This window comes from Mirounga leonina, unplaced genomic scaffold (genome assembly GCF_011800145.1).
Source record: "Mirounga leonina isolate KUSES-001 unplaced genomic scaffold, KU_Mleo_1.0 Mir_129, whole genome shotgun sequence".
Lineage (NCBI taxonomy): Eukaryota > Metazoa > Chordata > Mammalia > Carnivora > Phocidae > Mirounga > Mirounga leonina.
The window spans coordinates 4,801,384-4,817,054 of NW_023270323.1; the positions used below are offsets into that span (position 1 = coordinate 4,801,384).

The following is a 15,671-nucleotide window of genomic DNA, read 5'->3' on the forward strand; positions in this document are numbered from 1 at the left end:
AACAGCTTGTCTCAGATAGGGCCACTTTTCCAGCCTGGCGCTGGAATGAGAAGTGGCCCAGGAAGACCTGCAGGTGACCTGCAGCTTGCTGCACAATTCCGCCAAATCACAGCCCTACGTTTCACGAATGCAAAAAAGTCACTGATGCTTTGGGGTTGTTTGCTACAGAGAAAGGCTGACTTATGTAAGACCTTGGGGTTAATCTAACTTCTGCTTTGTAGATAAGGAGAGAGGCCTAGATTTTTTTTGTTAGCTAATGGAAGAGTTTTAACATAAATTCTAGACTGCTGACTTAGTTTTTTGTTTTTTGTTTTTGTTTTTGTTTTGTTTAACACAAAATATCTGGCTTTTTGCTATCCTAAAATTTGGAGGAATGCAACTCAAATAGTTTGAAATTTGGGGCCTTAGTATTACCTGGTATTGCCCTCTTGGTCTGGCATTGGCTTTTAGAAAATAGGTAGAAAAATATCTAGAAAATAAACAACATGCACTATCAGTGTCAAGTGAAATATACTCTACCTGAAAGATACAGCTCTCCCTTAGGCCCACACTTGTTTGGTAGTAGATAGAATGAAATGCAGTGATCTTCGGGAGTGCCTCGCAGGCCCAAGCCTTTCATATACATTGTTCATCTAACGTATACATTTCAAAATCTTTTTTCTTAAAAAACTTATATAAGAAAATTCTAATTTGAGGATAGGTATAATTTCTTAATAAAACCATCCCCTTAATTCCATGACAAAGTCTCATGTACTTTGACGCCGCATAGGGACTCTAAAATTCTTATCCTTTTCCTTTGCAAAATTCAGATGGAAACATCCCTGTCATTATGTGCCTCAGTACATCAGAACTTTGACTTGGTCCTGAAGTTTATTTTATGCTTTGGTGTTCTTGAAAGGAACTAATTTTGCCAACTCTATGATATTTAAAATTCAGAGAGTAAACTAATTAAGTTCTAAAGAAATTATTAACATACTACTTCCTTTTGTATATCAACTTTTAAAGAGTAAAACCAGTTCTATGCAGCAATATTTTTCCCTTTTTATGAAAAAATAATATCTTACTACATGCTTTAGGAAATGCATGTCTTACTAAATAACATTTATAACTACCTTTTATTGTTGTTTACTATGCTTTTCCAAATAAAGAAAACAAAATGTAATAAAACTACATGTGTAACCAAGTAGATTTTTTCTGTTTTTTTGTCTTTCTTTACTTGGCGCACACACAAACCTTACCTTTGTGAAAAAACATCCCTGTAAGGACTTCCATGTTGCAGTGCAATTCCATATCCCCGATCAGCAACAGTGTTCCCAATGGTGTAAAATGAACAATCCGGGTCATTGATAGCCACATATTCCAATACGGCTGCGTCCCATACAAAAGCATAATTTCCATATTTTACCTGTGAAAAATGGAGAACACAAGAAGAAAATAGGATTTGAGTTTGGAATTTTAAGTTATACAGATAGGATAAAACATACTACATTTGTGTCTATTTAATTGGGTAAAACATCATAGGACTTATGTTTCTAAATACCTATTCTGAATCAGATTTTGGCTTTTGGTTAATTTACAGCTCTGTTCTCCTGGAAATGTGATAAAGTTAGAATGTTAAGTATGTTTCCAGGCAACATAGCTTATGGTAAAATGACCCTTGAGTAGTAAATGTCACCGGACTGGGAGAACAATAAATGTATGGGAAGAAGCCATGTCTTTGAGCTTCTCTGAGTGCAGTCATTCCTGTAATTGGCGCTCTCTCTTTGGGGACTTGGAAGTTACATTTTTGAAGTTGTTACAAGAGATACTGGCTCCTTTCGGTCACTAGGCTTCTAAGCCAGGTAGGCTTTTGTACCCACCCCATATAAGGTACGATCTCCTTGCATGTGACCTATGCTCCAAATGAATGCTGCAAGTCCAAGTCACACTGAAGAAAAATAATCAACACTGCCCTGCTGGCAAGATGTATTTCCTAATTTATGTTATTCTAAGGTAATTTGTTGCCAAGTGTGGTCTATGGCAATTTTGCAGCTGGACTTAGATGAAACCCCTTTGGTGGACATTGCAATGAGGAACAAATAATTATACAATCAATAAATTTGTTCCGAGTTGTTTACTTTTTAGTGATTATCTTTTATTTATAAGTGTGACTTTTCCCCCCCTAAATTACAAATGTATCAAAAATAAAACACAATCTTAATAAAATTAATTTAAAAAATGTTATATAGGGGCTCCTAGGTGGCCTGGTCAGTTGAGTGCCCAATTCTTGGTTTTGGCTCAGGTTGTAATCTCATGGATCATAAGTTCTAGGCCTGCATGGGACTCCCTGATCAGTGGGAAGTCTGCTTGGGGATTCTCTCCCTCTGCCCCTCCCTCCACTCACGTGTGCACCTGCTCTCTCCCTCTCAAATTAATAAATCTTAAAAAAATATTATATATAAATATAGAATTTAATGAATTCATAAAAATAAACAGAACTAATAATTAAATCAAATATTCAGTTAGTTAGCTAGTTTATTTATTTATTTATTTGAGGGAAATTAATTTCCTGGTAAATCTGATGAAGGGAAAGAGAAAAATTCCTTTTCAGAGAGTTCATTGTTTGTGTATAGAAATGCCACTGATTTTTGTATGCTGATTTTGTATTCTGCAACTTTACTGAGTTCATTTATTAGTTCCAACAGGCTTTTTTTATGTTTCGTCTTTAAGATTTTCTAACATATGATCTTATCATCTGCAAATAGAGATAATTTGACTTCTTCCTTTCTGATGTGGATATTTTTATTTCTTTTTCCTGTCTAATTGCTCTGGTTGGGACTTCTAGTATTATGTTGAATGGAAGTGGTGAGAATGAGCATCTTTGTCTTGTACCTTTATAGTACTGGAGTCAAGTCCTCAGGGGATAGGCTGCTTTCAGGAATGCAGACAGGACAACAGTTGGTTGACCAAGCGCTGACATATAGCCCTGCCTCTTAAAAGCATTCTTATTTTAATTTTTATTTTTCTTATTTTTTTAAGGGGGGACAGGGAGGTGTAGAAGGAGAGAGAGAGACAGAGAGAGAATCTTAAGTAGGCTCCATGCCCAGTGTGGAGCCCAATGTGGGGCTTGATTTCAAGACCCTGAGATCATGACCTGAGCTGAAATCAAGAGTCGCCACCCAGGTGCGCTTCTTGAAAGCATTCTTATTCAGTCTTAGACTCTGCCAGGATTTCACAACTAGGATCCCAAAGTTCTCACAAAGGTATTTTGTGCATGGATGGCTGCCAAACTGTTGTTTCTTTGAGAGGACCTCCTAATCCCTCATGCTGCTGATACTACTTCCTCTAACTATCAGTATTTATATGTAAAATTTTTATCAACATGTATACCTCATGTAGGCATGGGAGATACCCTGGGAAAAACGAATAGCTCAAAGAGGTGGCTTTAGAATTCAGGATTAAAAGCCATCTAATTTGGAAAAGGGGGAGGGGAAGTAGGCCTCTTAGGGGAGAGTAAATCATATTTATGAAAGATGAATGGCCTTTGGTAGAATACATGAGAGGTGTGATGTTTTGTGACAAAATTTGTCTGGATGTGGTGCTCACTTCTAGTCTCTTCTGTGATGAGAGTCATTCCCTGTTGATGACACTCCCAGGGAGGGCATTTATGACACTTGAGTTCCTTTTAAAGGATTTATGTTTAGGTAAACAAGGGTTGTTTAGAGAAAGCTTCTCCCTGCATTTGCTGTTTTTCAAGTGCTTTCAGCTCAAAATCATCAATATTCCAAAGTAGCATATTTTGGGGTGGCATATTCTGTTACCCTTAATCACCAACTTTCATATTTACTTTTAGCCTCCTGGGTATAAACCTATAGTAACAGAGAGATAGCAGTGACCCTGAAGCCTCCTCTAAAAACCTACTTTGATTTTTGCTATTCTCTTCTTTCAAACAGCCACGATGGCCTCCTGGATCCCCTTGGACTTCTTTATAACACTCAAGGGACTTCCCCAGTTGGGGACATATTGCTTTGCTGTTAGAAAAGTGTTCTAGCATTGCTGTTACTGCTTTGTGAACCATAAAGCTCTATTTAAATGTATATTAACATTATCATTGCCATTATATACAAGTTTCTAATAATTCTAATGTTACAAAGCATTATGAATTCATTTTCAAAAGGGGAACCATTAAAAGACTATGATTATAGCCTGTAGCAATACCAATGAAATGTTGCATAGTAACCCAAACTATTTAGCTTTTAAAAATATCCCTGTTTTTTTTTTTTTTCCCCCAACTATTAAAACATACAATCATTGTCCTTTGGGTGGTTTTTAACTATTAGGTTAAAACTATCTAGAAAATACTCATCAACAAAACCTAAAGTCACTTTCCAAGAGAATAACAATTGAAGGTTTGGAATTTTCAATCCATCTGACTAGGTGATGGATATTACTTAAAAATTTTAACTAGTCTTTGCTCTTGAAGTCATGTTTGGATAAGCAGCTACATTGTGGGCCATTGACTTATTAACAGTGGATTCCATGCCAACTGAGTGTTTCATTGCAGGTTAAACAGAGGGTGAAAGTACATCTGGAAGCTTTATGTCATCATATTCCAGGCCCCATTTATGAGAAAGGGAAAAGAATCCAAAATGGCATCTAACTCCAATATTATCAATCTCTGCTTTCTAAAATAGAGATACCAGAATGCTGTGGTGATTAATGGATGATGGTGGCTACTCATGTTTAACACCTGTGTCCTTATAATAGAGCTGAGATGCCAGTAACCTTGATGGATTTCTCATTGCTGAGATAACATAAGGCTTTGTTTCATTTCCACAATATTATTACAGGAATCTTTCTTTGAATTCTGTTTTACTCACAATCATTATGCATTAATTTGAAGATCCTAAAGGGATCTGTAAGGAATATAAAGGTAAGACTTGGGCTCCTGCCTCAAGCTGCTTACAACTCAGTAGTGAAGATAAGTCAAGTACTACTTGCTATAACATAAAGCACACAAAAAGCTTAAAATGTTAAAGTGGTTTAAAGAAAGGGAAACTTAATTTTCATTGGGGGAATAAGGACAGTCTGCTTAAACATTCTGGTAACTGAAATAGTTGTACAAGAAAACCCCAAATATTAACATTACTTATCTTTAGTGCCTGATTAAACATGGAAACTCTTTGGAAACCATTTTTTTTTGTTCATGCTCACTCTTTTAACCTTCTAGTTTCCTGCAATTTTCCATCTCAGCTGAAGAATTATAAACATTCAATGTTATTTTCTTAAATATTTGCATTTCTTGCCAAGTAAGCGAAGGATGGGAAAATGTATTTTCCAAACCTGCATCTGTATTCCTCACCATGTTATGGAGTATGTCATATTTCCTTTCCTCTGTAGAATCCTCTTGTCTTGAATACCCCTGTTCTGACACCTCTATCATGACCTAATGCTAAAAGCACTTTTCTTTTCAATTCATTAGGCAGCTATCTTCTGAAAAAATTGCAGAAGCCCACACCAAAAGCAAATAGACTTTTATTACCTGTTATCCCAAGGACTTTGGTTTTAATTGGGAAGCCATATTCTTTCTCACACAAACCTTTAATTTAGCAAATTACTTAAAAGCTCACTTCAAAATCTATAGCTACAGAGATACATCAATGATGATCCTTTTTTTACTAAAAAAAAAACCAGTGGGACAATTATGGAAAGATGACATTTAAACTGAAGTGTAAGATGAGATATCTCTTCACTGAAGAAAGAATATCCTCCCTCTATCCTCCATTTCTTCCTCGTGATAATAGTTAACATTTATAAAGCATTTTTTCCATCCTTAAAAAATGCCCTTTACACATAAGTTTATTTGTTCTTTACAACACTATGAGGCAGCTGATATTATGATACCTAACTCACAGATCTGGTAATAGAACTTGTTCTAAGTCACACCAATGACTAGTGGTAGATTTGAAACTTGAGCTCAAGGTCATCTTCTAGGCTTTTTTCACTACATTAACAACCAATTTCTGAGAGACACTTGCTATAGGAATATAAAAATGTGTGAGATATGGTAGCCCTTGCCTTCAAGGCATATTCTATCTAGTTTGAAAAATAATATTTATATAATAAAAATAATACAACATAGTATAAAGCAAGAGCCAAGAAAAGAATGCAACTTCTTTAATGCTATGTGATCACACTATTAAAATAAATAGAAGTTAAGCTTTTAAAAAACAGGTTGCTTATTACTCAGCCATAAAAAAGAACAAAATCTTGCCATTTGCAACGACATGGATGGAGCTAGGGAGTATAATGCTAAGTGAAATAAGTCAGCCAGAGAAAGACAAATACCATAGGCTTTCGAAAACTCATATGTGGAATTTAAGAAACAAAACAGATGAACATAGGGGGAAAAAAGAGAAGCAAACCATAAAACAGACTCTTACTATAGAGAACAAACTGAGGGTTGCTGGAGGGGAGGTGGGTGAGGGGATGGGTTAAATGGGTGATGGGTATATAAGGCATTAAGTGCACTTGTGACGAGCACTGGGTGTTGTACGTATGTGATGAATCACTAAATCCTACACCTGAAATTAATTATTACCGTGTATGTTAACTAACTGGAATTTAAATAAAAATTTGGAAGAAAACAAATAAAATTTCTTTCAACTCAAAAAAAAAAATCATTGGGATGAATGAATATCTGGTTTATATGATTTTGGACCCCTGAAGCCTGCTGATTTTGTAACCATTGTTATCTAAGTGCTTCAGGTTTTCAGGATTAAAACCAAAGCAAAGTAAAATTAAAGTAAAGGCTGCAGTGTGGAAATTTATTATTTTTGCTCACCAAATAAAACCCAAAAGGCCTGAGAATAATGTGGGAGAAATAAATTCTAACTTTGCACACCGAGCGCTAACTTCTTTACAATTTAAACTAATGGTCAGTAGGGGATAAAGTGCTTGTGAATTACAGGCACAAAGAGTCATGATTAACCCAGAATCGATCTATAGTGGTCCTTATAATTCATTGCCCACATAAGTCCTTAAGATGGGATGGCTTTAATATTTATGACATATGGTTCTAGGTGGTGGCCTCTCCCACTTTGAACACATTAATAATTTAGCATCATTCATCAATTCTTCTGAATTTATCCAGCAAAATAAACCATGCTCAAGTCCATACTTTAGTGCTTAAGACTGACTTTTAAAATATATATGGCTTTGTTTACTGCTGCCTTAATTGTTGGCCTACCATATTTTACCTGCTATTATTTTGAAATTTGAATTTGTGCACCAAGATAGTCATCACAGGACACAAATTTTCACAAGGAAGAGAGGAATATTTTTAAAGTAAATATCAGCTATTTATAAAATATCTTTTTTTAACCTAGAAAAGAAGCAGTATATCTACCTCTAAATTTTATCTTTACCTCTCTTTTTTGACACTATTGGAATACTAATTTTTTAAAGTTTATTAAAGCATTCTGGGAATGTGAAAAACTGAACACAGCTGCCTTACCCTCCTTTGAAAACTCTCTTGAAACAATGGCTGCTAGGGTCTAGAAAACAGAAGGCTAGCAAGGCCTGGAGTTCTGGACAATTCTGTGTGGGAAAAAAACCCGGTAAATCTCTCCTTCAGGGAGGGTGAGTCCCTGAAAAAAAACAGTCGAACCTCCAGGACAGCCAATGAAGGAACCAAGTTTGGGGGAATGCTTGTTTTTTCACAATTTGGATCTCAAATCTTCCTGCCCTCCTTCCTTAGATACTTGTACCCATGAATATAGCTGTTCTCTTGTCTTTAAATTGACCAGGAAGGAATTGAATAGGTGGACCCAGATGTCCCCTCATGGAGCTTGGGAAAGACCAAGAGACTGGAGAGCCCCAGTTTCTTCCAGGTTCCTCAAGAGGGAGATGTGTGAATCACTTTTTTCTATACTATTGGCCCACAAGGAGAGAGGACATTTCAACTTCTGTAGCAAGACTGACAATCCCTAGGATAATCCAACAATCAGACTTGAGTCTCCATGAACTGACAAAGAAAAATGACAACCCATATAGTAAGTGCCACACTTAGAGAGGGAAAGATGAATCAGAACAAGTAGAACATATTCTGGGAAAATAGCATTGTGGTATTAGTAAGATTCTAATTGAAAAAAAATAAATAAACAGAGTACTTAAGCAGATTCAATTGTGAATCTAAAAAGATCTATGTGGCTACAAATGACAAACCTACCTCAATTTCTCAACCAAAAAATTGACCAGATAAAGTGAAGGAGAAAATGCTCATATGTCCCACAGGCTCAAATGGAAAGACTAGGATGACAACTGTCCCAGGTGGGCTGGGAGGTCCCAGTTGTAGCACCGGAAGCTCTATGTCAAAGGGGACTTCCTGGGAGGAAAAAGTCCAGGTGTTTGGCCATGGGTACAGAAGGTTGTTGGTGATGGTGGGGTACAAAATCCATACCACAGCTTGAAAGATAGGGGCTGAAAGTGACAATTTTTGTAGTAGGTGAATATGACATGGCTTATCTGCCTTCTGCAGTTGCCATCAGTATTTCTCCCCTGACCACGCATGCTGGCAATTGTGACTTGCTGTTCACTATAATCAACCATCCATTGTTGTATCATTGCAAGTGCTGAGATGTAAGTGCGCAACTTAAGTGTGCTGTAATCACGATTGTTAACAGCCCTTTGCCTGTGGATTGACTGTTATTCTTGACATCAAGATGATACTAATTTAATTTTTAACATTGTGAATACTGAGATCATTTTTTTCCAAGAGTTCAGATGATGAAAATGAGAATGATTATAATACTAATACCAGCATGAGCCAAACATCTATGAAAAAAAAAAAGCTAAATTACTGTGTTTTTTATTACAGATGGAAGGACACAAATAACTGGATTAGTGAGGTAAATAACAAAAACAGCATCCTGCATAATATGCAGAAAAGAATTTGGAATTGAGTATGATAGAAAAGGAAATGATAAAGCATATAACAGAGACTGAATCTTACAAGTTGGGCCTGAGACAAGTAATACTTCTAAATTGATCGAAAGTTTTTGTGTCTCCCAAAAGGCACCAATGCTCAGTTGAAGGTAGCAGCAGCTAAATTAGTCTGGGCATACCACACTGAACAAACACACATTATCATATTGTTCCCCTCGTAGCTCTCTGAAATGGAGTAAAGCTAGATTTCCTGATTCTGAGGTTTCTTTTTTCTTTCTTTTTTTCCTTTTTAAAATTATTCTCTTATTTATTTATTTATTTATTTATATACTTATTTATTTATATACTTATTTGTTTATTTATTATGTTCAATTAGCCAGCATATAGTACATCATTAGTTTTTGATGTAGTGTTCAATGATTCATTAGTTGTGTATAACACCAGTGCTCATCACCACACGTGCCCTCCTTAATACCCATCACCCAGTTAACCCATCCCCCCAACCCCCTCCCTTCTGTAACCCTCAGTTTGGTTCCCGGAGTCCAGAGTCTCTCATGGTTTGTCTCCCTCTCTGATTTCTTCCCGTTCAGTTTTCCCTCCCTTCCCCTGTAGTCCTTCTTGCTATTCCTTATGTTCCCCATATGAGTAAAACCATATGATAATTGTCTTTCTTTGCTTGACTTATTTCACTTAGCATAATCCCCTCCAGTTCCATCCATATCGATGCAAATGGTGGGTATTCATCCTTTCTGATGCTTGAGTAATATTCCATTGTATATATGAACCACATCTTCTTTATCCATTCATCTGTTGAAGGGCATTTCGGCTCTTTCCACAGTTTGGCTATTGTGGATATTGCTGCTATGAACATTGGGGTGTATGTACCCGTTCTTTTCACTACATCGTATCATTGGGGTAAATATCTAGTAGTGCAATTGTTGGGTCGTAAGGTAGGTCTATTTTTAACGTCTTGAGGAACCTGCATACTGTTTTCCAGAGTGGCTGTACCAGCATGCATTCCCACCAATAGTGTAAGAGGGTTCCTTTTTCTCTGCATCCTCACCAACACTTGCTGTTTTCTGCCTTGTTAATATTTGCCATTCTAACTGGTGTAAGGTGGTATCTCATTGTGGTTTTGATTCTGAGGTTTCAAATAAAATGTGCTGTGGTAAACAAAAAGAGGAAATTTTGTTAACAGATGAGTTGATCCTTTACAGTGTACAGCTAGCTGATTCTTTCAGAATTTACCTGAATGATCGTGTTTTCTACAGTAAAGTCAGGTGTCCCACAATGGCAATGACAAAAAACGATCACCTTAAGTCTTAGATATTTTGATTTAAAAAATGTAGTGACATGAGAGACTCTTAACTATGGGAAAGAAACTGAGGGTTGCTGTAGGGGAGATGGGGGGGTAACTGGGTGACGGGCATTAAGGAGGGCAGGTGTAGTGATGAGAACTGAGTGTTATATGCCACTGAGGATTACTGAACTCTACATCTGAAACTAATGACGTACTATATGTTGGCTAATTGAATTTAAATTAAAAAAAATGTAGTGTCAAATCATTTTCTTAATTTCTACGAAGATTTTAATAAAACTGCATAAAGCATAAAACAAAAGTCGACTGATAATTTGTCCCAATATAGAGACTTTAAATCATCTATCTGCATATTCTGCAGATATTGCAAATGTAAATTTTGTCCAATTTCATTCAATAGCTGAACTTCTTATCAAAGAAAATTAAAAGATCTTATCTGCAAAATATTCTGTATACCTTGTATATAACAGAAAGGGGTATGATTTGCTTACCTGGGATAGTGAAGCTTTCATTATTTAAAATTTTGATCACTTTTCAGTTTTGTCAAAATGTGACAAGCATTTGTGAGAGTTTACTTAATAGAAATGGAAGGAGATGGCCTTCTTAGACATATGCCTACAAGATGACTGTTATTTTTTCCAATGTTGGACTGCCATAAAATCACATTTTCCCAAAGTGGGAAACAAGAAGAATGTTCTTCTCTAATTTGGAAATAGATTGACGATAACAATGAAGCAAAAGATTATAGTAAAACAGAAATTTATATATTTGTTTCAAAACCGGGTATTTTTTAAAGAAACCATAGGGTGCCTAGAAAAAGATGAACTGACTGCACCTGAGTTGTTCCATTTTATGTGTAGATTATGACAAAAACTCAGGGGAAAAATGACACTTTTTTTTTTTAAATTTTTATTTATTTATTTATTTATTTATTTTTAAGATTTTATTTATTTATTTGAGAGAGAATGAAAAACAGAGAGCACGAGAGGGCAGAGGGGAAAGCAGGCCCCCAGCTGAGCAGGGAGCCCGATGCGGGACTCGATCCGGGGACTCCAGGATCATGACCTGAGCCGAAGGCAGTCGCTTAACCGACTGAGCCACCCAGGCGCCCATGACACATTTTTTGAAATGAGATTACTTTAGAATAATAATAAAAAAAAGAAAGTCACCAGGAAACAGAAAAGGCAGCCAAGTTAGACAGGATTTTCTCAATCTCTTTATTAAAACTGTAACTTCTGGAATTCAGCATTGATTTCACATATTCAAATTACCTCTGTGCTTTAAAATCATTTTGCAAAGAAACAGGACTTTAACCTAGCACGACATCCTGTGTGCTTCAGAGTGTTTAAAAATGGTGGACATCTCAGACATCTTTAGTCTATCTGATAGATTTATAGATGCAAAAGTTATGATTGACAAAAAGCTGGTCTTTTCAAAGCAATCTTGTAGAATCAACGTGTATGGGAAGCTAGAACCTAATTCCTACAAGTTAACACACCGGCTATTGCCAATAAATAAGTTCGTAAGTATTTCGTGCTCAAACATTTTTGTTAAGGGCATATTTAGCTTGATGTCATCACATTGGAATGACACCAGAATCAGTGTAATATGGGCAGAGTTGCAGTCAAAGTGAAACTTATGTTTAACTATATTTAAAAGAAGGCTGTCCTGAAGGTTGCAGGCAATTCAGAGAAGTATCATTGGAAAGGGAAACAGAAAGAGTAAAATTATTATATGGTGTTATGGGATGGAAAGAAATGTGCTATTGTTGTTATTAAGTATACTTAATGTTTAATTATATGTTTAAATCTACTTATGTTTAATTAGTATTTTTGTATTTGTTTCCCTTTTGAAAAGTCTTACCCTTATGTGTCTTAAATATAGTCTAAAATTTAAATATCTAAGAATTCAAAAAGAGTAAAATAACTGCTTTGTCAGGGGACAAAAAGACACCTTATTAAAATATTGTTATATTTTATCACACATATTATTTAATTAATACCACGATAGTGGTATATAAATATATATAAAATATAGTATATAATACAGTTATTACTATTTGACCATTAACTAGTCCTATTGTTTTGTTTAAACAATAGCATTTTTTAATAAGAAATGAATAATACAGAATAATACATAATTCCAAGTAAAGGTCTAGTTTCACGTTTTTATGTTAAAGTAATAATGCATGTATATAATTATTTATTACATATATATTATTATATGTTTTTGGTGTTGTCTCTCTAAAAAGTTGGTCAATATATTAGTAAATGTTGTTGGAGTAATTAGCTATCTGTGAGAAAATAAAATCAAATCTTTTTCTAACTCCTCCCAAAATAATTTCCAGTTTAACTAAATAGTTCAAAATAAAATAGTAAAAGACCTGCAAGAAAAACTAGGGGAGCATATGTAATATATGTAAGGAAGGACTTTTTAACCAACACATGAAATCCAGAAAATATATATGTAAAGCAGATATTTTTTACATAAAACATTTTAATATACCTTTGTATGGCAAAAGATACATGTACAAAGTGAAGACCAATAGATTTACAAAAAAGAAAAAGTTGGAACGCAGTGGGCAAAGAGTTAATATTTATAAATATACAGGTGCTTCTCTAATTAAGCGTCCTCTAGTTTCTAAAGAATAGAGGATGCAAAAGAAAAATAGATAAAGCATCTGAAGAAGAAATTCTAAATAGAACAAAGAGACATGTCCAACAAGCATATGCAAAATACCCAAACTCATTAGTGATTAGGAGAATACAAAATAAAATAACAGTAGGCTATGACTTTATATCTATTGGTCTGAAAACACTTAACATATATTGCTGGTGGAGAGGCATTGAAAAGTGTATTCTTACACATTACTAGTGGAAATGAGAAAATGTCATGGCTTTTTTCAAAAGTAACATCTGTTCAAATTAAAAAAAATAGATGACTTTGGCCCAGGAATTCCATTCCCAGGAATATATCCAAGAGAAATAAAAATTTTAGATTAAGGTACAAGGATTTTCAGTGTGTCCCTGTTTATTGTGGCACTAAACTAAAAATAGCGGTAATGTTCATTAATCGGAGAACGATGATGCATTCCCGTCACGAAACATGATGGAAACATTAAGAGGAATCTATTAGAGCAATACAAGATATCGTGGAAGGATTTCTTTTTTTTTAAAATATTTTAGGGGCGCCTGGGTGGCTCAGTCGTTAAGCGTCTGCCTTCAGCTCAGGGCATGATCCCAGGGTCCTGGGATGGAGCCCCGCACTGGGCTCCCTGCTCCGCGGGAGGCCTGCTTCTCCCTCTCCCACTCCCCCTGCTTGTGTTCCCTCTCTCGCTGTGTCTCTCTCTGTCAAAGAAATAAATAAAATCTTAAAAAAAAAAAATTATTTATTTATTTATTTATTTATTTAAAGAATGTTACACGGCCTCTCAGCTTCAGTCTGAGCATGTAAATTGAAAATTAATAAGAGGTCCTGCTCCAAAGTTGAGTATTCAGTGAATAATAACATACAAAGTGCTTAGAAAAGGGTGTGGCCTGAGGTAAGTTGTATAGGGAGAGCAAGAGCAAGCAGAGGCCGAGGGAGAGAGAGAATCTCAAGCAGACTCTGTGCTGGGCGTGGAGCCCGACATGGGGCTCAGTTTTACAACCCTGAGGTCATGACCTGAGCCAAAATCAAGAGTCTGTCACCCAACTGACCGAGCCACCGAAGCACCCCTCATGAAAGGATTTCTATGATGCACTTGCAGAATGAAAAAAAGCAAAGTGCAGAAATTATTTATAATGTAATCTCATTTTAAAAATCAACAATGACTCCCAAATTACATAACTATGTGGGACTATGTGTATACATATTATTATATTATTAGAAGTGTTTGGAGCAAAATATGAAAGAATACAATATAGCCTGTTGGTTATCTGTCAAGGGTAGAAAAATATGAGTGGAGGTAGAGGAGGAGAGAGGAATGGGAGAAAGCCAAGCTGAAAAGTAAAAGGAAACCTAAGGCTCTAAAAATGGCATGTGTAGTTACATTTATACTTTTATGAAAATTACATACATGTGTAAATGTGTAATAAGTTTTTTTTAAGACAGGTTTATTGAGATCTAATTTACATATAGTTAAGTTTACCATTTTTAGGTATCCAATAAAAAATACTGAAAAAAAACCCCTGAATATTTTTATTTTATGTTTAGAATTTTTAAATGGCATCATTAACATATATAGTAAAATATTAGCTTTTGAAACCTATGATGATTTATAAGTTTATAAATACTAGGGTATTCATAATTAAATACTCCAATCCGTTTGCTTTAATAACTGACTTATTTCTATTCGTGCTGGGAGAGCCATGGACATACACTTAACTTTAAACTAAACAATATGTTGATAAAAGGTCAGAACTATATGTTAATACGAAATGATAATGGCAGAGGTTTGGAAGAAATCCAATATGCATTTGCTATAATTGCTAGGTCTTGCCAATTATCTGTCTACACTTTCCTTCCCAAACCATGCTTTTAATTGGTATGTGTGCACATATTCTGAAAGTATATTAGGTAGACAGTTTACTTTTGAAACTATATTGTAAAACATAATAAATCCTAAAATGTGCATCCCAACTTTCATAAGAAGTCAACTTTATCTCCAATTGGGTTCACTTTTTGTGCTTTAGTTCTTATTTCTGATGCTTATAGTTTCTTAAATGGCTTATATGCTTTCTTGCCCTTGGTTCTTTGATACTCATTTTCTTTTGCTAAGAATGTTTCCTATCCACTCTTTTCTTTCAGTCTTACTCTGTCCTAACTGCTTTAACTGGTACTAATCCTCTCAGAGTTGGGATTGATTTAGATGTCACTTATTCCTGGAAGTTCTCCTTGACCTCCAGCCTTAGGTTATGTCCCCTCCTATATACCTCATTACACCTTGTATGTACTCCTATAACAGCACTTTAGTGCACTGGTTTGTACTTGCCTCTTTATTTTGCTCAAGCCCATGTAACTGGAAACTCCTGGCAGGCTGGGACTGCCTCCTCATCCAAGTCCCATTGCCTCACCTATGCCTAGCCTAGGGTTCAATATTATCAGGAGCAGGTACCTGATACATACTTCTTATTATGAGACCACCATACTTTCAACTTCTTATTCATTCAATAATTACTATATTCCAATTCTTCAACACTGATGAGAAGGACCATTTAAGGACAGAAAGTTGTCACAGCTCAATATTTCTGCCATACAAAAACAGATCATAGTGTTCTCTCAGGCTAAAGGTATGTAAGTAAGGTAACATTATTACATTACACCATCTTCTGTGAAGTGTATAACTCCAGACTCATCAAGTATAGGAATGACTCAGACATCACTGTTCAATAGAATATTTTGAAATATTGGCAGTGTTCTACATCTCTATTGTCCAATATGGTAGTCA

The 15,671-nt window shown here is 35.5% G+C and overlaps 1 protein-coding gene across 1 annotated transcript in view; it reads right to left on the reverse strand.

Annotated features, from left to right (window-relative positions):
• GRID2 (glutamate ionotropic receptor delta type subunit 2) overlaps nucleotides 1-15,671 on the reverse strand; it is a 1,404,204-nt gene that overhangs the window by 112,530 nt on the left and 1,276,003 nt on the right. Inside the window, exon 14 of the mRNA XM_035004503.1 lies at nucleotides 1,239-1,405. Coding sequence (XP_034860394.1) covers nucleotides 1,239-1,405 — 167 coding nt within the window. The remainder of the gene's footprint in view (nucleotides 1-1,238; nucleotides 1,406-15,671) is intronic.